The sequence below is a fragment of the Delphinapterus leucas genome, chromosome 9, assembly GCF_059928025.1.
Source record: "Delphinapterus leucas isolate spDelLeu-1000000601 "Yukka" chromosome 9, BTC_Dleu_Yukka2, whole genome shotgun sequence".
NCBI lineage: Eukaryota > Metazoa > Chordata > Mammalia > Artiodactyla > Monodontidae > Delphinapterus > Delphinapterus leucas.
In genome coordinates this window covers 65,184,809-65,212,243 of record NC_143137.1, presented here as the reverse complement: position 1 = coordinate 65,212,243, position 27,435 = coordinate 65,184,809, and the positions used below count along the sequence as shown (strand labels likewise).

The following is a 27,435-nucleotide window of genomic DNA, read 5'->3' as shown; positions in this document are numbered from 1 at the left end:
TTGACTGATACAAATTTTATTTTTCATGCTAAAATTTTTACAAATTTGATTCTGTCATACACAATTATAAGAGGAACAGTTACAAGTGAATTAAAAAAATAGTATTTGGGGGCGCTTCTATTCATTTTACTATCATAAGCGTGTTTTGTTACAGGTACAGCAACAATTGTTACAATTACAGAACTGCTCAACTTGGAAATTTAGTAAGTATGTTATGATGGAGGGTAATACCTAATATAAATGAAGAGTAAGTGCCCAAACATAGTCTCACGCTCTACATTATTCTTTATTCCACAATTAGAATCATGGGTTAGAGTCTACTCAGCAATGCCATCATTCAACTATCTGACCAAGCAGGTCAACTTGGAAAGCATTTAAAATCATTTCCCAAAATCTTACTTAATTTAGTTCTATAAGGAAATATAAGACAAAACACACAAGACAAGGCTTGCTGATATTTTATGCCTAAAACAAACCATTATACAATGAAATTATGCATCTTTTGCAATCTGGCATTTTTTCCCATCTCACACAGTAACAAAAGATGAACAGTACTTACAGCATTTAGAATCACCAGAGTACAGCTGATACAGCATCTCCCAGACTTCTAGTTTCTAAAATTCTGGGGGAAGTGGGACAATTTGAACTGTAACAGTCTACAAGGTAGTAACGTTACCTCTTGGCCATTGGCCCAATACTAACCCTGTTTTTTTTTCAGTATACAAAATATGCTGAAAACATTTCTCTTAAACACATTTCAATTAATGTAATTAAACAGAAGGCAACAACTTCCTTCTAGAAGAATTAGCTATAGCTATGAAAAGCTTGCCATATATTTGTTAAATTAATTTATGGAATACTTTTTGGGTCAATACAGACCATAGTGTATTTTTTAATTTAAAGCCTCTACTAAACATGAGTAAAGAGAACTAAAAATATAATCACATTGGTAGTTTTTTTAAAAATGAAAATTACCATTTTTATCCCTGTAGTATATAAATATATCACTTGCTTTTATCCAAATTAAAGGTAAATTAAAAAAAATCCACTGGGGCTTCCCTGGTGGCGCAGTGGTTGAGAGTCCGCCTGCTGATGCAGGGGACACGGGTTCGTGCCCCGGTCCGGGAGGATCCCACATGCCGCGGAGTGGCTGGGCCTGTGAGCCCTGGCAGCTGAGCCTGTGCGTCCGGAGGCTGTGCTCCGCAACGGGAAAGGCCACAACAGTGAGAGGCCCGCGTACCGCCAGAAAAAAACAAAACAAAAAATCCACTGTGAAATTTACATTCTAAGCACAAAAATAAACAAATATTAGTTCTAATCAGGAATTTCAGCTGACAAGTGAACATTTTTACTTTGAAATATGTAGATCTGGGATATAGAAGTGAATGTTTTGATTGAACACATTGCAAATATATCTTGTTTTCATGTAAAAATACATTTTTTAAAGAAATAATGTTTCACAGTCTTTTTATCCCACCCTCTCAAACAATTTTTCCTTAAAATAGTTTAACATCTCATTTAAAATCTGATATTACAAAAAAGAGAGAAATAAAATTAATTCTTCTTAGATGTATTTGAGCCAAGTAGTTACTGTTTCCAGATGTTATGAGCTAAAAATCATGACATTCTGGTGAGTAACCTTTGGCTTACAAACTAATAACTTGAAATTCCATTCATACTGCTTATCAAGGAAGCCTGATATATATTTGTAAATTTAAATTTTTATATCTTTTATAAAGAAAAAAATCCATCTAACAGATAAGTATTAATAGCTAAAAAAATGATAAACATTTTTATATTAAAGATCTACAAAATAATAAAGCATCTTAATAGTATTCTTGAAAATACTATCAAAAACCTCAGTCTTCTATATTAAGTGCAATATCCAACACATTTTTATGACTAAAACATTTTCAAAGGCTAGAAAGAAAATATGCTTATTGTAAGAACAATGATGCTTGAGTCAAACAGACCTGTTTTGAATCTCTAATCTGCCACTTTCCAACTTATACATACTCCTTAACTTCTCTAAAACTCAATTTCCTCAGAGATAAAATGGGGGGGGGGCAATGACAGTAACTACCTTAAAGAACTCTTCTGAGGGATAATAAGATAATGCACATGAAAGGTTAGTACAGTACAGTATGTGACATAGTAATTAAACAATAAATATTAGCTATACTGAGCAGTGACTTTGGGGTCAAGTACCTAACAAACCGTTTTCTTAAATAAGATATACTCATTATACAAAGAATTGTTTAAAACTTTTAAAAAACAAACAAAATGGCATGAGAGAAAATTGGGGACATGTCCTCCAATTAAACATCCAGAACTATATTGCAATAATGATAAGGCTAAGAACCACAAATGATTCATTAGACTGACATTTGAAGTCTCCTAAGTTACTTTTATCGTGTTTTGGCAGTCACTTCCTATCTATTTGAACACCACACTGTGTTATTCCCAAACTACAATTCAGAAGATCTGAAGTGAATTTTATTTTCTTGTCATGAATTCTTAGAGAAAATAATTACCTCATTGGCTTAAACAAACAAAAAAAGCATGGAAAAAATGAACACAAAACCACAGCCATTTACATGTTATGTAGTACAGTAAAGATGGTTATTTAGAAATTTCAAGCAGTTTATCTGATATCTCTTATTTTCAAACTGTCACTGTTTCAAATCTCAATCCACTAATCTCTATTATTTATAATTAGTCTACTCTGAAACATATCTATTATCTTTACTGGAATGATCACAGAGTACTAAATTTTAACAGAAAATTAATCTACAGATCATGCTCCAAAATATTTTACATTTCCCATTTAAAACATTTAAGGTACCAGTTTCAAGATACCCCAAATCTTAGTCCATCAGTATTATTCTGATTGTCACCATTACCTACGTGAACGTTTTCTCTAATTTTTATTTATACTAACCTGAGTCAACAGGGCTTTCCAATGGGTGTTTTAAATGACAGAGCACAGATATGGGTGACAGGAAAACTAGGTCTGGCCTCAATGAAACTATTTACTAAATATGAGATCTTCAGCAAGTCCCTCAACTTCTCCATGCCTCTTTTTCCTTTTCTAAAAGAGGAGGATCCTACTACCCTCATTTTCTGACTCACAGGACGATGGCAAATGATATGAGAAAAATATATGAAAGAATTCTGAAAAGGGCACAGTGCTATATAAACGTAATATGAAAACATGTAGGCTGGTTACGTATTAGATTTGGTTAGAATGACCAGTTTACTTAAGATGCAATTTATGAGAAATTTATTCTTGGAATTATCAGAAAAAAAAATTGTAACATCTTTACCACATCTTCTGAATAAGGTCTGAGAGCCCTTTTAAAAAAATCCTATTACCACATAAGAAACTGCATTGGACAATGACCTAAGAAAAGTTAAAGCCTCATCCATCCTTTCCAGATTTTTTTTTTAATGGCTATAAATCTGCTTCACCTTAATGTGCTTTTGTAGTTTTATTAATTTACAGCCTGCTTTGCTCTAGGGTTCTTCTGGCAGTTACTTAACCGTCTTTGAAAGTAGTCACAGGTGATCTTTATTTTTCTACTGCTGGTTTTTCTTAACTTATTTTAAATTCCAGTTTTTTCTCACTTGAACTCCACAGAAAGTAGGTGTAATAAAGAGTTTTTAATTTAAAGAATGAATAAAAAAATTCAAAACTAAATCAGTAAAAGCAAATGTTCTCTCACTTTTCTGTCTCTTCAGCAGATACTCTGCATGCACTCTAAAAGGATATTAAAGCTACACATCAACAGAAAAGTCCATTTAATTTACACTATATAGTTTTCCAAGGTTAAAAGATACAAAGCAGGGGCTTCCCTGGTGGCGCAGTGGTTGAGAGTCCGCCTGCCGATGCAGGGGACACGGGTTTGGCCCCAGTCTGGGAAGATCCCACATGCCGCGGAGCGGCTAGGCCCATGAGCCATGGCCGCTGAGCCTGCGCGTCCGGAGCCTGTGCTCCGCAATGGGAGAGCCCACAACAGTGAGAGGCCCGTGTACCGCAAAAAAAAAAAAAAAAAAAAAAAAAAAGATACAAAGCAGGAAAATAAATCAGGATTGATTTTTGAAGGAGGCATATCTGAAGAATGATTTTGAAGAAATGGGACATAAGGGCAGGTGAGAACAAAACATGATAAAAAATTTTTTAACAATGTTTGATTTTTACACAGTCACTGAAATACTGTTATCTCTAAGGCATTAGCTAAATGAGAAACTAGACAGGTTACTGTCAGGTATGTAGAAACAGCTAGAAGCCTTAATATAGGTGATTGCTGAAGATACAGGAGTAGAAATTTTGAGGCAGAAGAGGGTCTGGATACTACTCATTAAAAGATATCAAAAGATAGGAGAATGAGAAAAAATGAAATGAGAATGACATGAAAAATACAAATAGAACACACACATTAGAAAAGTGCAATTTCAAGGAGAAGGGGAGTAGTCAAAAAACATAGCAGAAAAAATATTAAAGATTGGGTTGGACTACAAAATCCATAATAAATTTAAAGGGGTGATTTTAGTTTAATAGTAAGGATGGATGAGTTAGTGATGGATTAAGGGAAGACTAAGTAGTTAAAAAAAAAAAGAAGTTAGTGCATTTCACCCATTTAAATGTTCACTGAGGAAAACTTAGAGAAAGTAATATGAAAGCTAAGTAAGGGGAAACCTGAGTAGGTTTAAAAGCAGAAAGGAGGGCTTCATTAGCTCTAACTAATTAAATAAAGCTCATGTTCTATAGTTGAGAGAGTCAGACTTACAATAAGAATGTTTCAGACCCATGTTAGGCACTTTGGGAGTAAGGAGAGGGGTAACCTGATCTCTGTCACTAGGGAACATAGGAAACTACTCTCAAGCCACTTACTGCTTTTGGTATCACAGTCAGCCCCCATGCTCAGTGGTAGGTATTTAAAAGGTACTCAGAACGTGGTAACCAAAAAGGCAAAAAGCCCAAATGCAAAATGGTATTAAAAATATAAAATAGCAAAATGAATACGTCAATAATTTACACTTGAAAACAATTTTAAATAAAATCCAAACCAAAAGTAGAAACCTTTAAAAATGTAACTGCTAGGGGCATGATATCCACGATGTGCAAAGTAATTTTTAAAAGCATAATATAGGTTTTATTTTGCTATAGCCACCATAATTTAATAACAGGATTTCTTGGATAATTTTACCAAAGAAATAACTTCCTCCTCTAAAACATTCATAAAATTGATCATTTGGGTACCTAACAGTTCTGAAAAGTAAGTGTATTCATAATTCTTTAGTATGAAAAGCAACATTAAAAAAAGTGGAGCATCAAAATATTTTATTTCAAATCTATGTTATGCCTGATCTAATATGTAATTGGAAACACACATTCTAGAGGTTTCTGAATATCATTTTCCTTTCTTTACAAATTTTTATGAGCAACTTACTATATTTTAAATCTGTATCACTTTATTTGACATTTATTAAAGCTACATAAAAGCCATGCAGAATTTATTTACAATACTGTACATTAAATGATGTTTGAAGATTACATAAAAATTTCACACAACTATAACTAACATGGAAAGACATGTGAAACACATTATTTAGGGGTTTTAAAAAATTTTAGGTACAGAATTCTGCAAAGATTATTTTGGTTTATTAAGTGTTATGCAAGCAATAGCTTGAAGTAAGACTGACAAAAACATGCAAATGAGTAGATTTCAAAATGAAAAAATAAAAACATTTAGCTAAAAGCTAAAATAGCATATAGCTGAAATACTACCAAGTAGCAAAGGGAATTTATAAAACAGGAAAAAAAAAAAAGGTTACTCTTTAAATGTCTTCATGAATAGGCCCACAGTAATTTTCTATAAAAACATTCAGAAATAAAGTTTCTCAAATTATGTTCATCACATAATTATATTCATCACAAATCATCAATTATGTTTTCAGTAGTGATTAGAGCTATGAATTTTAAATAATTATTTATCCTGTAGGAGAAGTCTTAGTTTTCCCCTTTGGGGACCAGGAACAAAGAAAACCAATCAGTAAATTTAGATTCAAGTAAAAGATCCTGGTACAAATATCATGAACACAGAGTAGAGAGTTGTAATAACCTACAAGTCCACATACTCTTAGCTGTACTTTTAAAACAGAAGTGTAAACTTTAGGTTGTTCAATTTAAGATCTCCTATCAGGAAGTAAGTACCTCATCCTTCAGAGTTTGGAAAATGTCAATAGGTATTTCTTCTCCAGGTGCATCTCTCAGTTTTCATTGCTGTGGCTGAAGTACATTTAGATATTCAGACTGCCCCAACTGATAAGTTGTGTTCCTTCCACAATCAACGTACTGGTACCTTTCCTGGGATATCTGTTCTGAGTGTCCAAAGTAAGTTGTTGTTACAGTAACTCTAAAAACAAAATAAATGGGGAGAAACACTGAAGAGTTATATATAAAAAAGCTTTCTAAAGTGAGAACACTTTATATATCAAAATTCTCTCCAGGGAGAGATTATTTGATTAATGATAACTCAATATTGTGGACATGGGCCTTTTAGGGAATATTTCCCCAATAGACAACAGGAATGCTGGCTGAGAAAGCCCTATCCAAAAATAATTATATACAAAAATGTATTTTTTCAAAACACCAATCTTTAATTAAAAATATATTTAGTTCAGTTCACTTTTAAAAATAATCACACAGTTCTCTCATCAGAGGAAAAGGTTAATCAAATGTTAGCTAATGGCCCAAATACCCAACCTATAACCTACAGTGTTTTCATGGCTTAGGATAACACCTGATTTGCAAACCAATAACATTCCTGGTCTTCACTACTGTTACTGCCGACCACAGGCAGCAAGGAATTGGATGTTGAGCTCATCCTTCTCTCTATCCCAATTTCTACCATTTTCCCAAGTTCTTGCAAGGTTCAGATTCACTATTTAGCAGCTGTGTGATCCTTCACTACTCCTCTGAGCTCCCATTTCCTCATGTGTAAAGTGGGATACTATTTACTTCACCTCACTGCACTCCTGTAAGGCTTAAAACCCAAATGAGACAGCATTTATAAATATGTGTATACTTTAAGCCAATGTTATACATATAAAGTTTTTAAACAAAGAATCTCTCAAAAAAAAATTTGTACTTACTGCATCATGAGTACTATGTTATGCACTTTGATGGATGTCAGTGTACAGAAATCACTGTTAAAGAAAAAACAATGTGAATAAATACAAACTGACATTATAAATTTAAAATAGTTTAATTACAGTTCCTCTTCCTATGTTAAAGCTAACAGAAATACTATTAAGAAGATATAATAAATAAGCATTTAATGGTTGAGCATTTTCTGTATCTCAAATGATGATTAATATTTTCATGGCTTCTTATTCTATGCCTTCATACTACAGCAGTTGTAGAGTTGTCTACTTATTATTTTTACTTTTTGTTTACCTTTTGAAATTTTAGTAGCCAGTTTATTAGTTACTCAGAAATTCTATATCAAGCTGACATCAAAAGATGATAAAAATTTATCACTATTTTTTACTTAACAAGAGCTAATAATCATTTAGACCTAATTTAAAAGCTTTACAACTTCAAACCAGCAATAGAGTTCTAAACATCATTAGCATTTTTAGTCCTCCTATACTAAATCAGAAACAAATACTAGAATATGTGAGATTATGATTCTCATAACATAGTAAATAAAAAATGCCATGGTGTATATGATCCTAATTCTGAAAATAAAATTATGTGTATACATATATATACATTAACATTATACATGTTGAAAGGGGAGAAGAGAAGAACAGAGATGATCAGAGGCCGGAAGGAATATTCCAAAATGTGGTCTTGTCACTTCTAAGATGATGGGAAATTAAACATATATATATATTCACACCTACACATACTTACTCTTTATAATTTAATGAGAGAAAATAATTAAAAATCAGAACTTACAACATATAACTCATTTCTTCTGCTATGATAGTAGGTACTGTATAATCAATCTGAAAGGCAAAAATTAAAAATAAATCAATAGAGAACAGGATCAAAACATCAAGTATTTCAGATACATTTTGTAACTTCAAAGAGTTTGGAAATTTCTCCCTTTATGGGTTTGATTCTAGGACTTTTTCTTACACATGTATGGGATACAATTCAAAGTCTAGTTCTTTAAGAAATCCCCCATCTCCCTCAAGTTAATATGATACACAAACTCGAGACTTGTTTAACTCCTCCAAAGTATTTCATGAATGAAGCTTACCTGTTTCATATCCAGTGGACCAATATTGGTAATGTTGTTTAAGCGTGCCTTTCCAATAACTGTTTTTGAAAACTGAACTTGTGCAGTGATGTTTTCAACTTCAACAGAATAATAGTTATTGTTTGTTATATTTAGTGTGTTCTGAAAAAGAAAGGAGGCACAAAATGTACACGTTATCTTAGAATAAGCATAATATGAATCAAAATTAATACAGAAGATGACTCTCCAGCTGTGGCTATGCTTAATTTATTAGGAGGAAGGAAAGTATCACCAAAAAATGTCAAGAACATTCAATGAACCAATTATATGGTTTTATGCATGAGTACTATGTTTTTTGTTTTGTTTTGTTTTTTTGCAGTACACAGGCCTCTCACTGTTGTGGCCTCTCCTGTTGCGGAGCACAGGCTCCAGACGCGCAGGCTCAGGGGCCATGGCTCACGGGCCCAGCCGCTCCGCGGCATGTGGGATCTTCCCGGACCAAGGCACGAACCCGTGTCCCCTGCATCGGCAGGCGGAGTCTCAACCACTGCGCCACCAGGGAAGCCCATATGCATGAGTACTATGTATATAAAATGCCTACAATGAACACATACTTTTAAAAAGTAGGCTCAGAAAATGTATAGTACAAGAATACAGAAAAATGAATGTTAGAAAATGTATTTGTAGCCTTAGCAAAAATTCAATAAAAAATTCTAAAATTTCATCAAAAATTTTCTAAATCTTAACATGTACAGCTTCACTGACTAAGCTACTTCCGATTCAATTAAATACAAAGACAACATTTTAAAATGTTAAACACAACATTAAATAAACTTTCTATTTAAAAAAACTGGTATTTTAACTACATGAGTAGAGATTTCTAGCAGGTCACTTTTGAGAAGAAATGGGATAGATTCAAAACTGGCTGGAAAGAAATGCAGTTGTATCATTTCTATACTTAACAGCTGGGGCCAACTTTTGCAATTCTAACTTAAAACAATTGTTTCAAATTATTTTAGAAAATAGTCAACAAAATAAAAAAGAAAAATGTTAAATCAAGAAATAACAGATAGGGCTTCCCTGATGGCGCAGCGGTTAAGAATCCACCTGCCAAGGCAGAGGACACGGGTTCAATCCCTGGCCCGGGAAGATCCCACATGCCACGGAGCAACTAAGCCCGTGCAACACAACTACTGAGTCTGCGCTCTAGAACCCGCATGCGACAACTACTGAAGCCCAAGTGCCTAGAGTCCATGCTCTGCAACGAGAAGCCACCACAATGAGAAGCCCATACACCATAACGAAGAATAGCCCCTGCTCGACGCAACTGAAGAAAGCCCGCGCACGGCAATGAGGATGCAACACAGCCAAAAAAACCCCACACAAATTAATTTATAAAAAACAAATTTTTCTGAATTAAAAAAAAAATTTTCAATCAGGTTGATTGAATCCATGGATGCAGAACTGGTGGATACGGAGGGCAGACTACATGTTAATAGTCAGGCCTGGATAGAAGTAAAGATATACATTATGGTATTTTTCAAATGTCTTATCATGATAATTAAACATTTTCATAATTAGACAATAAATATTACTAAAAAAGAGTAGTAATATATACTACTCATTTTAAGAAACAAAAGTAATACTATATAATTACATTTCTCAAAATACTGATAGAAAACCTACAGAAATCTCACTTTTTTTTTTAACATCTTTATTGGAGTATAATTGCTTTACAATGGTGTGTTAGTTTCTGCTGTATAACAAAGTGAATCAGCTATACGTACACATATATCCCCAGATCTCTTCCCTCTTGCGTCTCCCTCCCTCCCACCCTCCCTATCCCACCACTCTAGGCGGTCACAAAGCACCGAGCTGATCTCCCTGTGCTATGCAGCTGCTTCCCACTAGCTATCTATTTTACGTTTGGTAGTGTATATATGTCCATGTCACTCTCTCACTTTGTCACAGCTTACCCTTACCCCTCCCCATAACCTCAAGTCCATTCTCTAGTAGGTCTGTGTCTTTATTCCCGTCTTACCCATAGGTTCTTCATGACATTTTTTTCCCATTAGATTCCATATATATGTGTTAGCATACAGTATTTGTTTTTCTCTTTCTGACTTACTTCACTCTGTATGACAGACTCTAGGTCCATCCACCTCACTACAAATAACTCAATTTCGTTTCTTTTTATGGCTAAGTAATATTCCACTGTATATATGTGCCACATCTTCTTTATCCATTCATGCAATGATGGACACTTAGGTTGCTTCCATCTCCTGGTTATTGTAAATAGAGCTGCAATAAACATTTTGGTACATGACTGTTTTTGAATTATGGTTTTCTCAGGGTATATGCCCAGTAGTGGGATTGCTGGGTCATATGGTAGTTCTATTTGTAGTTTTTTAAGGAACCTCCATACTGTTCTCCATAGTGGCGGAACCAATTCACATTCCCACCAGCAGTGCAAGAGGGTTCCCTTTTCTCCACACCCTCTTAAGCATTTATTGTTTCTAGATTTTTTGATGATGGCTATTCTGACCATTGTGAGATGATATGTCATTGTAGTTTTGATTTCCATTTCTCTAATGATTAATGATGTTGAGCATTCTTTCATGTGTTTGTTGGCAATCTGTATATCTTCTTTGGAGAAATGTCTATTTAGGTCTTCTGCCCATTTTTGGATTGGGTTGTTTGTTTTTTTGTTATTGAGCTGCATGAGCTGCTTGTAAATTTTGGAGATTAATCCTTTGTCAGTTGCTTGATTTGCAAATATTTTCTCCCATTTTGAGGGTTGTCTTTTGGTTTTGTTTATGGTTTCCTTTGCTGTGCAAAAGCTTTTAAGTTTCATTAGGTCCCATTTGTTTATTTTTGTTTTTATTTCCATTTCTCTAGGAGGTGGGTCAAAAAGGATCTTGCTGTGATTTATGTCATAGAGTGTTCTGCCTATGTTTTCCTCTAAGAGTTTGATAGTTTCTGGCCTTACATTTAGGTCTTTAATCCATTTTGAGCTTATTTTTGTGTATGGTGTTAGGGAGTGATATAATCTCATTCTTTTACATGCACCTGTCCAGTTTTCCCAGCACCACTTATTGAAGAGGCTGTCCTTTCTCCACTGTACATTCCTGCCTCCTTTATCAAAGATAAGATGACCATATGTGTGGGGGTTTATCTCTGGGCTTTCTATCCTGTTCCATTGATCTATCTTTCTGGTTTTGTGCCAGTACCATACTGTCTTGATTACTGTAGCTTTGTAGTATAGTCTGAAGTCAGGGAGCCTGATTCCTCCAGCTCCATTTTTTGTTCTCAAGATTGCTTTGGCTATTTGGGGTCTTTTGTGTTTCCATATAAATTGTGAAATTTTTTGTTCTAATTCTGTGAAAAATGCCAGTGGTAGTTTGATAGGGATTGCATTGAATCTGTAGATTGCTTTGGGTAGTAGTCATTTTCACAATGTTTATTCTTCCGATCCAAGAATATGGTATATGCATACAGGTCTTTTGTCTCCTTAGGTAGGTTTATTCCTAGATATTTTATTCTTTTTGTTGCAATGGTAAATGGGTGTTTTCTTAATTTCACTCTCAGATTTTTCATCATTAGTGTATAGGAATGCCAGAGATTTCTCTGCATTGATTTTGTATCTTGCTACTTTACCAAATTCATTGACTAGCTCTAGTAGTTTTCTGGTAGCATCTTTAGGATTCTCTATGTATATCATGTCATCTGCAAACAGTGACAGCTTTACTTGTTCTTTTCCAATTTGGATTCCTTTTATTTCCTTTTCTTCTCTGATTGCTGTGGCTAAAACTTCCAAAACTATGTTGAATAAGAGTGGTGAGAGTGGGCAACCTTCTCTTGTTCCTGACCTAAGTGGATATGGTTTCAGTTTTTCACCATTGAGGATGATGTTGGCTGTGGGTTTGTCATATATCGCCTTTATTATGTTGAGGAAAGTTCCCTCTATGCCTACTCTCTGCAGGGTTTTTATCATAAATGGGTGTTGAATTTTGTTGAAGGCTTTCTCTGAATCTACTGAGATGATCATATGGTTTTTCTCCTTCAATTTGTTAATATGGTGTATCATGTTGATTGATTTGCAAGTATTGAAGAATCCTCGCATTCCTGGAATAAACCCCACTTAATGATGGTGTATGATCCTTTTAATGTGCTGTTGAATTCTGTTTGCTAGTATTTTGTTGAGAATTTTTGCATCTATATTCATCAGTGATACTGACCTGTAGTTTTCTTGCTTTGTTACATCCTTGTCTGGTTTTGGTATCAGGGTGATGGTGGCCTCATAGAATGAGTTTGGGAGTTTTCCTCCCTCTGCAATATTTTGGAAGAGTTTGAGAAGGATAAGTGTTAGGTCTTCTCTAAATGTTTGATAGAATTCGCCTGTGAAGCCATCCGGTCCTGGGCTTTTGTTTGTTGGAAGATTTTTAATCACAGTTTCAATTTCAGTGCTTGTGATTGGTCTGTTCATATTTTCTATTTCTTCCTGATTCAGTCTTGGCAGGTTGTGCATTTCTAAGACTCTGTCCACTTCTTCCAGGTTGTCCATTTTATTGGCATAGAGTTGCTTGTAGTAATCTCTCATAATCTTTTGTATTTCTGCAGTATCAGTTGTTACTTCTCCTTTTTCATTTCTATTGAGTCTTCTCCCTTTTTCTCTTGAGGAGTCTGGCTAATGGTTTATCAATTTTGTTTATCTTCTCTAAGAACCAGCTTTTAGTTTTATTGATCTTTGCTATTGTTTCCTTCATATCTTTTTCATTTATTTCTGATGTGATCTTTATGATTTCTTTCCTTCTGCTAACTTTGGGGTCTTTTTGTTCTTCTTTCTCTAACTGCTTTAGGTGCAACGTTAGATTGTTTATTCGAGATGTTTCCTGTTTCTTAAGGTAGGATTGTATTGCTATAAACTTCCCTCTTAGAACTGCTTTTGCTGCATCCCATAGGTTTTGGGTCGTCGTGTCTCAACTGTCATTTGTTTCCAGGTATTTTTTAATTTCCTTTTTGATTTCTTCAGTGATCACTTCGTTATTAAGTAGTGTATTGTTTAGCCTCCATGTGTTTGTATTTTTTACAGATCGTTCCCTGTAATTGATATCTAGTCTCATAGTGTTGTATCGGAAAAGATACTTGATACCATTTCAATTTTCTTAAATTTACCAAGGTTTGATTTGTGACCCAAGATATAATCTATCCTGGAAAATGTTCCATGAGCACTTGAGAAAAATGTGTATTCTGTTGGTTTTGGATGCAATGTCCTATAAGTATCAATTAAGTCCATCTTGTTTAATGTATCATTTAAAGCTTGTGTTTCCTTATTTATTTTCATTTTGGATGAACTGTCCATTGGTGAAAGTGGGGTGTTAAAGTCCCCTACTATGAAAGTGTTACTGTCAATTTCCCCTTTTATGGCTGTTAGTATTTGCCTTATGTATTGAGGTGCTCCTATGTTGGGTGCATAAATATTTACAATTGTTATATCTTCTTCTTGGATTGATCCCTTGATCATTATGTAGTGTCCTTCTTTGTCTCTTGTAATAGTCTTTATTTTAAAGTCTATTTTGTCTGATATGAGAATTGCTACTCCAGCTTTCTTTGGATTTCCATTTGAATGGAATATCTTTTTCCATCCCCTCACTTTCAGTCTGTATGTGTCCCTAGGTCTGAAGTGGGTCTCTTGTAGACAGCATATATATGGGTCTTGTTTTTGTATCTATTCAGCCAGTCTGTGTCTTTTGGTGGGAGCATTTAATCCATTTACATTTAAGGTAATTATCGATATGTATGCTCCTATTCCCATTTTAATTTTTTTGGGTTTGTTATTGTATGTCTTTTCCTTCTCTTGTGTTTCTTGCCTTGAGAAGTTCCTTTAGCATTTGTTGTAAAGCTGGTTTGGTGGTGCTGAATTCTCTTAGCTTTTCCTTGTCTGTAAAAGTTTTAATTTCTCCATGAAATCTGAATGAGATCCTTGCTGGGTAGAGTAAACTTGGTTGTAGGTTTTTCTCCTTCATCACCTTTAATACGTCCTGCCACTCCCTTCTGGCTTGCAGAAGTGGGGGTTAAAGGAGCCGCTGATTCGGGGGCTCTGGCTCACTCAGGCCGGGGGGAGGGAGCGGTATGGATGCGGGGCGAGCCTGCGGTGGCAGAGGCCAGCATGACGTTGCACCAGCCTGAGGCGCGCTGTGTGTTCTCCCGGGGAAGTTGTCCCTGGATCCTGGGACCATGGTAGTGGAGGGCTGCACAGGCTCCTGGGAGGGGAGGTGTGGAGTGACCTGTGCTCGCACACAGGCTTCTTGGTGGCAGCAGCAGCGGCCTTAGCGTCTCATGGCCATCTCTGGGGTCCGCGCTGATAGTTGCAGGTCATGCCCGTCTCTGGAGCTCCTTTAAGCAGCGCTCTTAATCCCCTCTTTGCGCACCAGGAAACAAAGAGGGAAGAAAAAGTCTCCTGCCTCTTTGGAAGGTCCAGACTTTTTTCCCTGACTCCCTCCCGGCTAGCCGTGGTGCACTAACCCCTTCAGGCTGTGTTCACGCCACCAGTCCTGTCCCTGCAATCCGACCGAAGCCCGAGCCTCAGCTCCCAGCCCCCGCCCACCCCGGTGGGTGAGCAGGCAAGCCTCTTGGGCTGGTGAGTGCTGGTCGGCACTGATCCTCTGTGCGGGAATCTCTCCACTTTGCCCTCTGCACCCCTGTTGCTGTGCTCTCCTCTGCGGCTCCAAAGCTTTCCCCCTACGCCACCCGCAGTCTCCGCCCGCAAAAGGGCTTCCTAGTGTGTGGAAACGTTTCCTCCTTCACAGCTCCTTCCCACTGGTGCAGGTCCCATCCCTATTCTTTTGTCTCTGTTTATTCTTTTTTCTTTTGCCCTACCCGGGTACATCGGGAGTTTCTTGCCTTTTGGGAGATCTGAGGTCTTCTGCCAGCGTTCAGTGGGTTTTCTGTAGGAGTTGTTCCACGTGTAGATGTATTTCTGATGTATCTGCGGGGAGGAAGGTGATCTCCGCGTTTTACTCTTCCGCCATCTTCACCCCGTGAGAAATCTCAGCTTTTTTCTCACTGTCATCCAGTTAAACCTAATGTTTATCTATATAATAAACCTATTTCCTATTTAATGTTCACACTTTCTCAATTTAGTCAAGTACTAGTACCCCTAAAAGTGGGAATTCCTGAATAATTATTTAAAATAAAGTAAGATATTTACATTTAAATATGCTTTCTGGTATCTAAAAGGGCCCAGCACATAAATTTTATTACTTTTCATTATAAATTTACAGTTATTTAATACTAAAACAGACTCTGGAGGTTGGCCAAAAATATCCGCCCACTGTTTTAAACCCCACAGAAAAAGGGAAAATTTGTTCCTTTTTCCAAATGGCTGTTACAGTGGAAAAATACCCAACAATAATTCCCCAATGATAGGAAATGATTTACAATTAGTACTGTGTTATGTTTTATGCATATATATTTTTTCCATGTATATAGTTTTTTTCTCGGCTGCGCAGTGCAGCTTGTGGGATCTTTTTTAAAAAATATTTATTTATTTAGGCTGTGCCAGCTCTTCGTTGCAGCACGTGGGATCTTTAGTTGCGGCATGCAGGCTTCTTAGTGGCAGCATGTGGACTTCTTAGCTGTGGCATGCATGAGGGATCTAGTTCCCTGACCAGGGATCAAACCTGGGCCCCTTCTGCATTAGGAGTTCAGAGTCTTACCCACTGGACTACCAGGGAAGTCCCAGCTTGTGGGATCTTAGTTCCCCAACCAGGGATGGAACCTGGGCCCTCAGTAGTGAAAAAGCAGAGTCCTAACCACTGGACTGCCAGAGAATTCCCAGGATTTTAAAAATTTTTTTGTGTTTTTTTAAAGGTTGACAACGTTTGACAGTACGCCATGAGGATAAATGAATTCATGGGAGTTTCTTCCTATAATTAAGTAGTAATTCCACTTTAACATACATTCCATTTCACTTCCTGTCCCTGTAAATCCCCCTCCTCCCAACCAGCACCACAGGCATCTCTACCTCAACCTGAAGCATACCAACCACCTCTTTGAATAAAACCAACTGAAGTCCAATATCTCTCTTCCAAACAAATCACTGCCACACAGATGTGCCTTAAAGCCTGAAGCAACATATATATTCCTTTTTAATAATACGGTGGTTTGCAAACCATGCTTTTTTCAAATAAATGTTAACATGCAAAACAGGTACAAGACCTTCTCTGAGGTGTTTGTTTGTTTGCTTGTTTGTTTTCAAGTGTGGGAAGGCTGTAGAGTCCTAAAAACCACTGTCCTGAGAAACACAGATTTTCACACATACTAATTTGCAAGAGAAATCATTCACTTGTTCTCTACCTTTTAAAACAAAGGAATGGTCTGTTAAAGATGGCAAAAATTGTGTTTCACAAAACACAAGGAAATGAAAATGTTACATGTATAACATGTATTGAACTAACTATGTTGACATCTGGCTAGAAGCTATTCAGAGTCAAATGCTGAAAAGTAAATAGACTGTAATTACTTTTTTCCCAGTAATTAATTGTTTTGTTTATTTTACCCTCCCAAAGGCATCTTCAAATGCGAAATGATTCTGAATACACAGAATTTGCCAATTTGCCATTTTCAGCAGAATCAGAAATGACAGAAAAGGTCAATATAGCAGACATACAGAAAGAAAACTGAGTGTTACCTTTAATGTTCTCTCAATAAGGACAAAGGTGCTGCTTAACATGATAAAAGAATGAAGTCAGGGCATCCCTGGTGGTGCAGTGGTTGAGAGTCCGCCTGCTGATGCAGGGGACACAGGTTCGTGTCCCGGTCCGGGAAGATCCCACATGCCGCGGAGCGGCTGGGCCCGTGATCCATGGCTGCTGAGCCATGGCCGCTGAGCCTGCATGTCCGGAGCCTGTGCTCCGCAACGGGAGAGGCCACAACAGTGAGAGGCCCGCATACCGCAAAAAAAAAAAAAAAAAAAAAAAAGAATGAAGTCAAATATTTTTAATATAAATATGTACTTACCGTGATATTTAAATATATTGTACGCTTTGGAACATCATAACTGACGTATGCCGATTTTACACCAATGTATTTCACGTCGATAGAGCGAGGGAAAAGGAAAAACACAGCCAGTCCAGAAAGAAGCAGACAGACAAACACAGAAGCCATCACATACAGTTTTCTGAAAAGGAAAATGGAATATTTAAATATACATGCATCAAAAATTACATAATGAAACATTTAGAGAAGACATTTTCATTTTGAATTTTTCCCTTTTATACCAGCAGGAAAAGATGTATGATTTTTACCAACTTTTTACATTATAGAAGTATCGAACAGAGTTAGTTTGGAATCTATTAAGTGTTAAAATGGTCTCCTTAAAAGACATATTTACCCTTTTTGGAGACTAGGATTTCAGGCTTATTATAGATAGAACATTTACTGTGGTGATTCCCAAACCAGGCTGCTCATCAGAATCAAGCTGGGGAGCTTTATAAAAGTATAGATTTCAAGACTCCCTGATGAATTCACTGAAGCAGAATTTTCACATATGAGTTTTGGCATTATATGATTACTTAAAGTGACTGCTCATCAGAACCACCTATGAAGCCCTTAAAAATGTAATGACATAACCATATGCCTCATCAGTCTCACTAAGACAGTCTGTTTTGAGTTTCCTCACCCAAAAGTATTTATGTACTCCTTTTTACTTATTTTTAAAATAAATTATTTATTTTTGGCTGCATTGGGTCTTCGTTGCTGCGCATGGGCTTTCTCTAGCTGCGGTGAGCAGGGGCTACTCTTCTTTGTGGTGCACAGGCTCCTCATTGCAGTGGCTTCTCTTGCTGTGGAGCACAGGCTTTAGGTGCGTGGGCTTCAGTAGTTGCAGCATGCGGGCTCAGTAGTTGTGGCTCATGGGCTCTAGAGCGCAGGCTCAGTAGTTGTGGCGCACAGGCTTAGTTGCTCCACAGCATGTGGGATCTTCCCGGACCAGGGCTCCAACCCGTGTCTCCTGCATTGGCAGGAAGATTCTTAACCACTGTGCCACCAGGGAAGTCCCTGTACTCCTTTTTAAAAATATTGTTTACATTAATCATGTCTGCTTTGAAGATGCTGCTAAACTGTTTCTTTAAAATCAAGAAAGGGGATATTATTATGCAGAGATAAGACAAGGAAAAAAAAAAAAACTCACGTGACTTTGCTATTCATCTACCTCCCAGATGGAAGTGTTTCTCTTCCATCTCTCACTCTTTATTTCCATAGATGAAAACTGCCTCTTATCTTTAGGTTTACCAACAAAACTAGAGTTTCAAGACACTGCAGTCGGCCCTCCAGTATTTGTGGGTTTCTAATCCCTGAATTCAACCAACCATGGATCAAAATTTCCCTCTATGGTTGGCTGAATCCACAGATTTGAAACCTCAGATGTGGAGGGTCGACTGTACTATGCCATTTTATATGAGGGACTTGAGCATCAGCAGATTTTGGTATATGCGAGGGCTCCTGGAAGCAATCTCCCCATGGACACTCAGGGATGAAAGAATTTCCCTGGTTTCTCCAATAAACAGCACTCTGTCAAAGCCCATAGCACCCTTCTTTTGGCTTCTTTTTCTGTCTTGCATGTCACTTAGTTTATCTTTTCCTTAGATTCTAGCCATCCAAAAAATTCTTGTTTTATCCTTTCCTCCATCCTCTCTTCCCTAAAGAGAGATTTGTACCTAAATGCCCTGATGGATCTCATCTTATCCCTCACAACAGTTATTTCAAGTACTTCTTGCAGATGTTTTATAAATGTTTCTGAGTATTTTAAGTTGTCCAAGTTAAGAAAAGAGAGCAAAATTGTTCATCAAAAAACAAAATAGGGCTTCCCTGGTGGCGCAGTTGTTGAGAGTCCGCCTGCCGATGCAGAGTACACAGGTTCGTGCCCCGGTCCGGGAAGATCCCACATGCCGCGGAGCGGCTGGGCCCATGAGCCATGGCCGCTGAGCCTGCGCGTCCGGAGCCTGTGCTCCGCAACGGGAGAGGCCACAACAGTGAGAGGCCCGCGTACCGCAAAATAAAATAAAATAAAATAAAAAACAAACAAAAATTCACTAAATCATTACTACTTGACCTGTACTGCTGTCTGGAGCAAAGAGAGAAGTTCCCACTCACTCACTCTGGACTTCCAACCTGAGTAGGGTGGTGATCACTACTGGATTACCTAACAGGTAGGTTAATCACACACTTATAGTGCCCATTATACACCAAAACACCTTAAAAAGGTATAAAAAGAGTTTAAAAATCATGATAAAAATGTGAACATTGTTGGATTTTTTTACACTTTAGTGTTTTTATTTCTCATGGGCAGGTGAGCCCACCACACTCTGGTACCTAGGGCCTGTAAGTCAGCTCTAGGTGTGAATATATGAATCAGTATTCTAAATTACTTTGTGCCCAAAGCTTACAGCCATAACAAATATTACTAAACCTGGTGGGACAATAAAATAACATTCCACTTAGTATTTCATACCAAATTGAAAAATTGGCTAGTTCACTGATGAAGTACATAGATCTCCATTACAAAACTCATCAGTAATAATTTTTCTTATGGCTCTAGGAACAGTAACAGAATCCTGCAAAGTATACAGTACTGATGAAGTTATGAAGGTTGTGCGGTTTATTTGGACTCAAGTTACAATTCTATATCTGCCATTTCATATTTGCAACATTTTAGGTAATTTACTCTTTTCCTCCATTTTAAAACCTGTAGGTTTGTTTTGAGGATTAAATGACATAGCTAAAGTATGGAGACAAAAGCAATTAATAATTTCTTGACTACCCCATCACAACTCCAACTTATAAAGAACCACAATTTTCCCAAAATATTATAATTTTACTACATATTGAGAGTTACTGTTTTTTATTACAAATTTGAAACTCCTAAAAATTCTTGAGGAGCTTCCTATAAGTTCTCAGATTTCTTAGTTTACTACAGGTGCCAGGATCTGGTCCTTGTTATTTTCTCTAGCCTCATCTGTACCACTTTCCCACAGCGCTGTTTACTTTAGCCATACATCTGAAGGCTGGACCACTCCTCTGGCCCTTTCAGGTGCTATTCCCTCTGCTTGTTAGGGTTAGGAAATTAACCCTAATTTCTTGCACATTCATAACTGTCTATATATTATATAATAAAGGGTCAGACTGACTGTTTATAAACTGCTGGGTTCATTTTCTTTCCATGATGACTTAGACATGCTGTTCTACTGCTTATGTGTTTAAAGCATTGTGGTCAAGAAGTAACATGCCAATCTGATTTTCTATCCCTTATAAATTAATCGATCCTTTGCTTGGATGCTCAAAGGGGCTTTTCAGTTTTCTGTTTTTACCTTTGAAGTCCAGTAATTTCACTAAGAAGGTTGATTATTTCCAAAATTATGGTATGTCTTTTCTTTTTTTAAACTTTAAAAAAAAATATTTACTTATTTATTTGGCTGTGCCGGGTCTTAGTTGTGGCACGCAGGATCTTCTTGCCTCATGCGAGATCTAGCTCCCTGACCAGGGATCAAACCTGGGCCCCCTGCATGGGGGGCACAGAGACTTAGCCACTGGGCCACCAGGGAAGTCCTTGTCTTTTTTTTTGAAGATGTTGGGGGTAGGAGTTTATTAATTAATTAATTAATTTTTGCTGTGTTGGGTCTTCGTTTCTGTGCGAGGGCTTTCTCTAGTTGTGGCAAGCGGGGGCCACTCTTCATCGCGGTACGCGTGCCTCTCACTGTCGCGGCCTTTCTTGTTACGAAGCACAGGCCCCAGACGCGCAGGCTCAGTAGTTGTGGCTCACGGGCCCAGTTACTCCGCGGCATGTGGGATCCTCCCAGACCAGGGCTCAAACCTGTGTCCCCTGCATTGGCAGGCAGACTCTCAACCACTGCGCCACCAGAAAAGCCCAAGTCCTCGTCTTTTCAATATGTGGATTCACGTATTGCTTTACTTCAGGGAAGTGATCTTGAATTAAATGTTTGCTATTTGTTCAGTTTGCCTCCTTTGATTTTCTTCAGGGACTCCAATTACATTTATGCTCAATTTCCTTGGCTTGTGTTCTACACCATTTCTCTCAAGTACTTTTCAAGAACTTACCACAATCAGGAATCCTTTTTTTATTTAATGACATAAAGTATATGATGGTATAACTTAACAACCTGCTAGCATTTCTCCTTTGAATAGTTTTAATTAAAATATTTACTTATACATAATATAAAAAGCAAAAAATACAAAAAAACTGCCATTTTCTTATAATCACTTACGTTCTTCTTGGCCTTAATCTCTGATCACTGTATGGAATTAATGCCACCAGTTGGTTTTCTTGTCCTAAAAGTAAAAGAATTAGATTTAGAAATTTATTAACATGATTAATTAAAAATATAGTGGTTCCTCATCAAAGTCGGGTTTGGAAAGGCCAGAATACTACCTGGTTCTCATCTCATTCCTTTAGTAAACTGCTCTCAACATCTTCAGAAATTATCCAGTAGCAGCTGAGTTCCAAAGCAGATATTGTGTTTTTTCATACCTAGATTTCTAGCTAACAAAAATATTATAAAGAATGAGAAAGAGTAACTCGTTCTTCCACTGAGAAAAAAATTCTAAAAAGTCCCAGCTTTCAGAAGATCTGAATTTACCAGGCCTTCCTTCACCCAGTTTTCTATTCCCCACAGTTTTCCATTAAGACTTCAATTTGATTATCTGAATGAGAGCAGAAGAAACATTTTGTTACCGCTGTCCTGAAACCCCTATAACTGCAGAGGTTCCTACACTATCTCCCCTGAAAACCAAAACTGACACATATTAAGTCTCATGCTCCAAGAAGCCCTATTTATACACAGTCTTCCAGGACTCTTTCAGGTCACACACCTCTCCACATTAAGTCACTTCAAAATTCAGTATTTCTTTCTTGGGTTGAGCATTATCCATATGCTTTAATGGATAAATGGACTTTTAAATGCCAATTTTCCAATCTTATCACAACTTGGCTCTTTGTATTGACTATCAAAGCACCGCAGTCAAGTTCTCTTTTAAAGCTTTCCATAATACTTTCATTACTCCTCCCTCCACAAGTCCCCCCTCATCTACACTCCCCCTACCATACCCACATATATATAATATGTATATGTGTGTGTGTGTGTGTGTGTGTGTACATATCCTATCTTGTTTGGTGGTATTCATCTGTCTAAACTGCAACTGGTTAAAACCAACCCTTTGGCGACTGTGCCTATATCCACACAGCTAAAAGTAGATAAAGAAACACAAACAACTATGCTCACTAGTCTCATTTAGATTACTATCTCAAGTGGCCCTTAATAATGCCACCTATATTTCTCTAGTTCATACTCTCAATCTGGGGAATTCCCTGGTGTTCCAGTGGTTAGGACTCTGTACTTTCACTGCCGTAGGGCTGGATGCGATCCCTGGTCAGGGATCCCGCAAGCCGTGTGGCACAGCCCAAAAAAAAAGTGCATACTCTTAATCTGACTCTCCCAAACTACAATTTCATAACTTCCACTTTCTCTTCAAACCTCCAATATCTTCTCCCCTATCCTTACTCTCAGCTCATGATGTGGCAAAGAGAACTTCCACAAGCTACGACCACATCTACCCTCCCACCCACTTGCCTCTGTGTCCATATACTCTACCTTCCCTTCTACTGCTGGGAGCAAATTGCCCATGCTTCTCTGGAGGAGCAGCCCTCTGCACTTGTGCACTAGATCTAATAATTGTCCTCTGTTGCCTGCATTATCAATGTTTTCTCTATGGAAAAATCTCATCAGCATACAAACATATTATTCATTCCATCTTTAAAAAATTCTTCTCCTGATGTATAGCCCCCTCTAGCTACCACCTCTCTTCTCTCCTTTTCCTCTGAAACAGCAAAACTCCTCAAAAAAGCTATTTTCTGACTGTAACTTTGCTCCTTCTATGCACTCCTGATCCTACTCTACACATGCTATACATTCTTTTGCAGACTACCAAAACTGCTCTTTTAAAGGTGGCCTCTAAATCACCAAATCCCATGGCCAGTTCTCAGTCCTCACATTACTTGATCAGGTCTAACACAGTTGATCAATCTCTCCTCTACCAAGGAGTATATCTTCTTCATTTATCTTCTAAGACACCACAGACAAAGGGATTTCCTACTTCTACTCTAGCTGCTCTTTTTAGTGTCCTTTGCTAATTCTTTCTCATGTCACTGACCCAAAATGTTGCAATGCCCCAATGTTCAGTGCTAAAGTCTCTTCTGTTTTCTATTCACATTGACAGCCTTGGTGCTGTCATCCAACTCACCTGAAGTATCATCTATACACTGATGACTCCAGCCTAGGCCTTGCATCTGAATTCCAGGCCCTTATTATAACTAACTTCCTATTGAACATACCCATTTAGATGTCAAATATGCATCTCCAAACTTACATATCTAAAACTGAGCTCCTGATCTCTCACCTGACACATACACTCAAACCTTCTTTTCTCTATTTTAATAAATGGCTACTCCATTCTTCCAGTTGCTCAGACAAAAAATACCTCTGAATTCCTCCTCAATCTTACTATCCACAATGTACATCCAGGCTGCTAAAAATGCCTACTAGCTATACCTCAAAAATATAGTATCCAGATTGCAAAAATGAGACTCCAGCCCTCCCCCTGCCTCCAGCCTGGTGCATTAATACCTGTAACTACAATAATCCTTTTATTCTCAAATACCTACTACCTCTGCAAGATAAAGCCTTATACTGTCATTTTGTCCTACCCTCGGGGTCTCTCCAGGGTCAAATATCAATTCAACCAAGCAGAAAATGAGAATAGTACAAGGTACTTTTACTATTGCTACTTATTGCCATTGCTACTAAAGTAGCCTACAAACAGCAGGTGGAGATTACTCCCTACTGACTTCCCCTATGACATGCCACAAACTGATTTTTTTTTCCTATATGGCTCATCTTCATATACCATTCCTCTTCATGTAGATTCTTTAAAAAATAACTAATTAGTGCATGACCAACTTATTATTATTCTTTAAATAACAAATCAGAAATATTAGGTCACCACATTACTTAAATTGTCCTAACACTCAATACGGCAAGGTGACTGTGATATGACTTCTACTGATGCCAAACAGGACTAAAAGTTTACAGTCAAGAGATGCTGCATATCTGCTATAATTGCAGGTGGGAAAGAAAAGATACTGGAGGTAGAAGAGTGGTTTTCATTATTGCTTTAGGACCCTAATTAAAATCTTTATGTTTGTTTCTTTGTGTCCTTTTGACTGAAGATAACTGATATGAAGTTTTAACTGTAATTCTAAGTCTTTTAAAACATAAAGGGTTGTGCTCAGACCCACGGATTTCATAGTATTTGTGCAAACACTTGGAATCATTCTTCAAAGAAAAAACAGTGCAATAACACATACCCCTAGGAATTCTTCCTGTTCCTTGACAAGTGGGGCAAGTGACACTGTCTCTTCCTGTAAATTCCACATATGGAAACTGAGAGACATCTCCACTTCTTCCATCTTCATTATGGACTTCACTATTAACCAATCCAGTCCTTATATTTTCAGTTGATGTGACTCCATCATAAGCATCTTCTTTATTTGAATGTAAAGGCAAATGAGAAAAAGACTTTCCCATGTCTAAGAAAAAAAAACATCTTACAGTAAACTTCAGTCAAGATGTATACTCAAGAACATTATAGGATATTTATACCGATCAAATTAATTTAGAACAACCTTCAAGGGAGCGTTCAAATCACTATCTGGATTAGAATTATACTCAATCAAAATAATGTCTGAAACAAGGGAGCCATTTACTAGAGTCCAAAAGTGTTTTTCTAACAAAATATTATGAAATGATATATCAGAGTTATGATAAGAATGGGCTTTCAAACAACATTAAAATTTGACAAAAGTCTCCACTTTCTTAGAGTTCTCTGAAAAGAAACACATGGACTTCACTTTTCTTGGAATAAAACAAAAACACATTCTACCTTTAAATCAATTAGCACTGAAGGCAAAAGTGGCTTTGGGCAGATTACAACTAGGTATCACCAGGAAATATCAAAGTAGTATTTTTCAGCCTTTTAAAATTCATGCCCCTATGTGATAAATAAAATCCCCAATCTTTCTCATCCTCACATTTCTTGCTTTAAACATTTAAATACTTGCAACAAAAAACAGCTCAAAAAACCTCCAGATTTTTCTTTCATTCAACAGTTGGTGGAGTTAAAATTATGAAATTAATATTCTAAAATATTGACTATAATTCACCAATACAAAGCAGCAAAATTTAGAACATTAATTTCAAAATTTTAGGATGACAGTATCAAAAATACAGGAGGAAAATTAAATATAAATTTAAAGACCAATAAAAATAAATAATTAGTGCTAGTACCTATATCAAAATAACCTCTGTAGATAGGTAATGCAATAACACTGCAGTTTAAGCCACAATTTTAAGTATTAAAAAACCTTAAAAAGTCATATATTCTAATCAGTTGACATTCTGAGGACAAATTAACAAAGCAGGAAAGCTGAATTTAAAAATAATACATTCCTTCTCTTTCTAAATTTGACCATATATTTTTTATCAGTTCCTAAAAATAGATTATTAAAGACATTCATATAAAGAGACATATTTCTTTAAAAAATTCGAACTGATGTGAATGAGGAAAACTGACACTCAAAATAATTCAATTTATCTTATGCTATGAAGAAAAGTTTGCTTTTTAAAAGTGGCATGCCATCCATGTGTTAGGGTCACCCAAACACACTGTAAACAGCAGGATAAAAAATTATACGACTAGTAGACAAACTTACTTCAGAATGATGAATAAAGATGCTGATTTTTACTATTTTTAAAAAATTTATATACACATTGCCCATTAAGTTAAAAAACGTGAATGATTTATGCATTATTTTTCCTTGATTTTGCTCAAAGACATTATATGCAAGCCAAACCAGTACTTGCCAGTCACAGGTGGTTCAGGGGTGAATTAACATCACTGTCCCCACACACTTTGACCTTGGGGCCTATGTGGAATATTAGATGAGCTGGGCTCAATGGGCCTCAGTGGCACCCTTTTACCATCTCAGTTAACAGAGGTATAGGTTGCCTCCCACTGGAATGCCTTAAGAGGGGAAAAGACACAGAAGGCAAGAACAAGTGGCTCTCAGTCTGGGCCTGCTTTCTATACTTATGTAACAGTTGCCTTGATACAGTCGGCCTTGGACTAGTGTTTGTTTTATCAAGGCTAATGGACAAGTGCCAGACTTCGTCAGGTACTGGGCATCCCTGCCCTCCCTACTGGATTTTCCCCAGAGCACTGCTAAGTTTAACAACTTTTATTCTTGGAGACTCCTTAGTTTATAATAAAGAGGTGCTAGGCCCCTGTGCTCAATATTTTTATCAAAATTCCTTAATTTACTTAAAACCAACCAGAACTTTGGACTCCTTACGAAAAAAGGAAAAAAAAGTACATGACTCCACCCAATTTAAATGGGTCGTGATCTTCCGAACGAAGGAAGTCGGCGCCTTTCATAAGCTGCATCAACGAAACCCAGGATACAGCCTGCCTACTTTGGAAGGGTTAAAGATAAAATACAGGCAGTCGGGCAAGAAAACTCAAAAAGAGAAAAACCAGGGGCCACCTGGCCACTCAAGGTGTGGGGACCTGGAATCTCTCCCGTGCGCCCGGCTAGAGCCGAAGCCCGGAGCCCCTAGGCAGGAAGCTGGGCCCGGATAAGAGGTGATGACACACCTCCATAACCCAGCCCAGAGCGCCTCCCCGGTCTCCGCGCGTGTCCAGCGGCCCTGTAGCCTCCCCTCCTCCACCTCCTCATCCGGCTCGGCTCTTCCCAGGGTGCCCGCTCGGCCCCGCTCCCTAAGGGGACCTGGAGGCTGCGCGTCCCGGGTCGCTCACCGGCATGCGGGGTGCTACGCAGTCCCGAGTTGCTCCGGCGCGGACAGGCCCGAAGACACGGTCACGGAGTCCTTAGTGCCGGGTGCTGGGGCTAGAGCAACGGGCCTGCAGCGATGGGTCGCCGCTGGGTCCGGGTGGGGGAGGGGCGGCACAATAACCACAACAGCTGAGGCCCCTCTCTGCTGCAACCTGCGCCCGAGCCTGCGCAGAGCGCTCCCGGAGAGGAGGAGGTGTG

The 27,435-nt window shown here is 37.6% G+C and overlaps 1 protein-coding gene across 1 annotated transcript; it reads right to left on the bottom strand.

The window, feature by feature from the left end:
* TMEM106B (transmembrane protein 106B) lies at positions 1-27,435 on the bottom strand. The gene is made up of 8 exons (XM_022587198.3): positions 27,201-27,435; positions 24,694-24,915; positions 21,539-21,602; positions 17,277-17,436; positions 8,277-8,417; positions 7,970-8,019; positions 7,159-7,212; positions 1-6,419 (listed from the first exon to the last, which is right to left on the bottom strand). The coding sequence occupies exons 2-8, from the start codon at positions 24,911-24,913 to the stop codon at positions 6,281-6,283; spliced, it is 828 nt and encodes a 275-aa protein (XP_022442906.1). The 5' UTR covers positions 24,914-24,915; positions 27,201-27,435; the 3' UTR covers positions 1-6,280.

What these genes read in the sequence shown, in the direction of transcription:
- TMEM106B (XM_022587198.3), bottom strand. Translation starts at nt 24,913, where the DNA reads ATGGGAAAGTCTTTTTCTCATTTGCCTTTACATTCAAATAAAGAAGAT. An exon ending in AACAGGAAGAATTCCTAGGG is followed by an intron (nt 21,603 to 24,693) that starts GTATGTGTTATT and finishes TTTTACTTTTAG; the next exon opens with GACAAGAAAACCAACTGGTG. An exon ending in AACATAGTACTCATGATGCA is followed by an intron (nt 6,420 to 7,158) that starts GTAAGTACAAAT and finishes TTTTGTTTTTAG; the next exon opens with AGTTACTGTAACAACAACTT.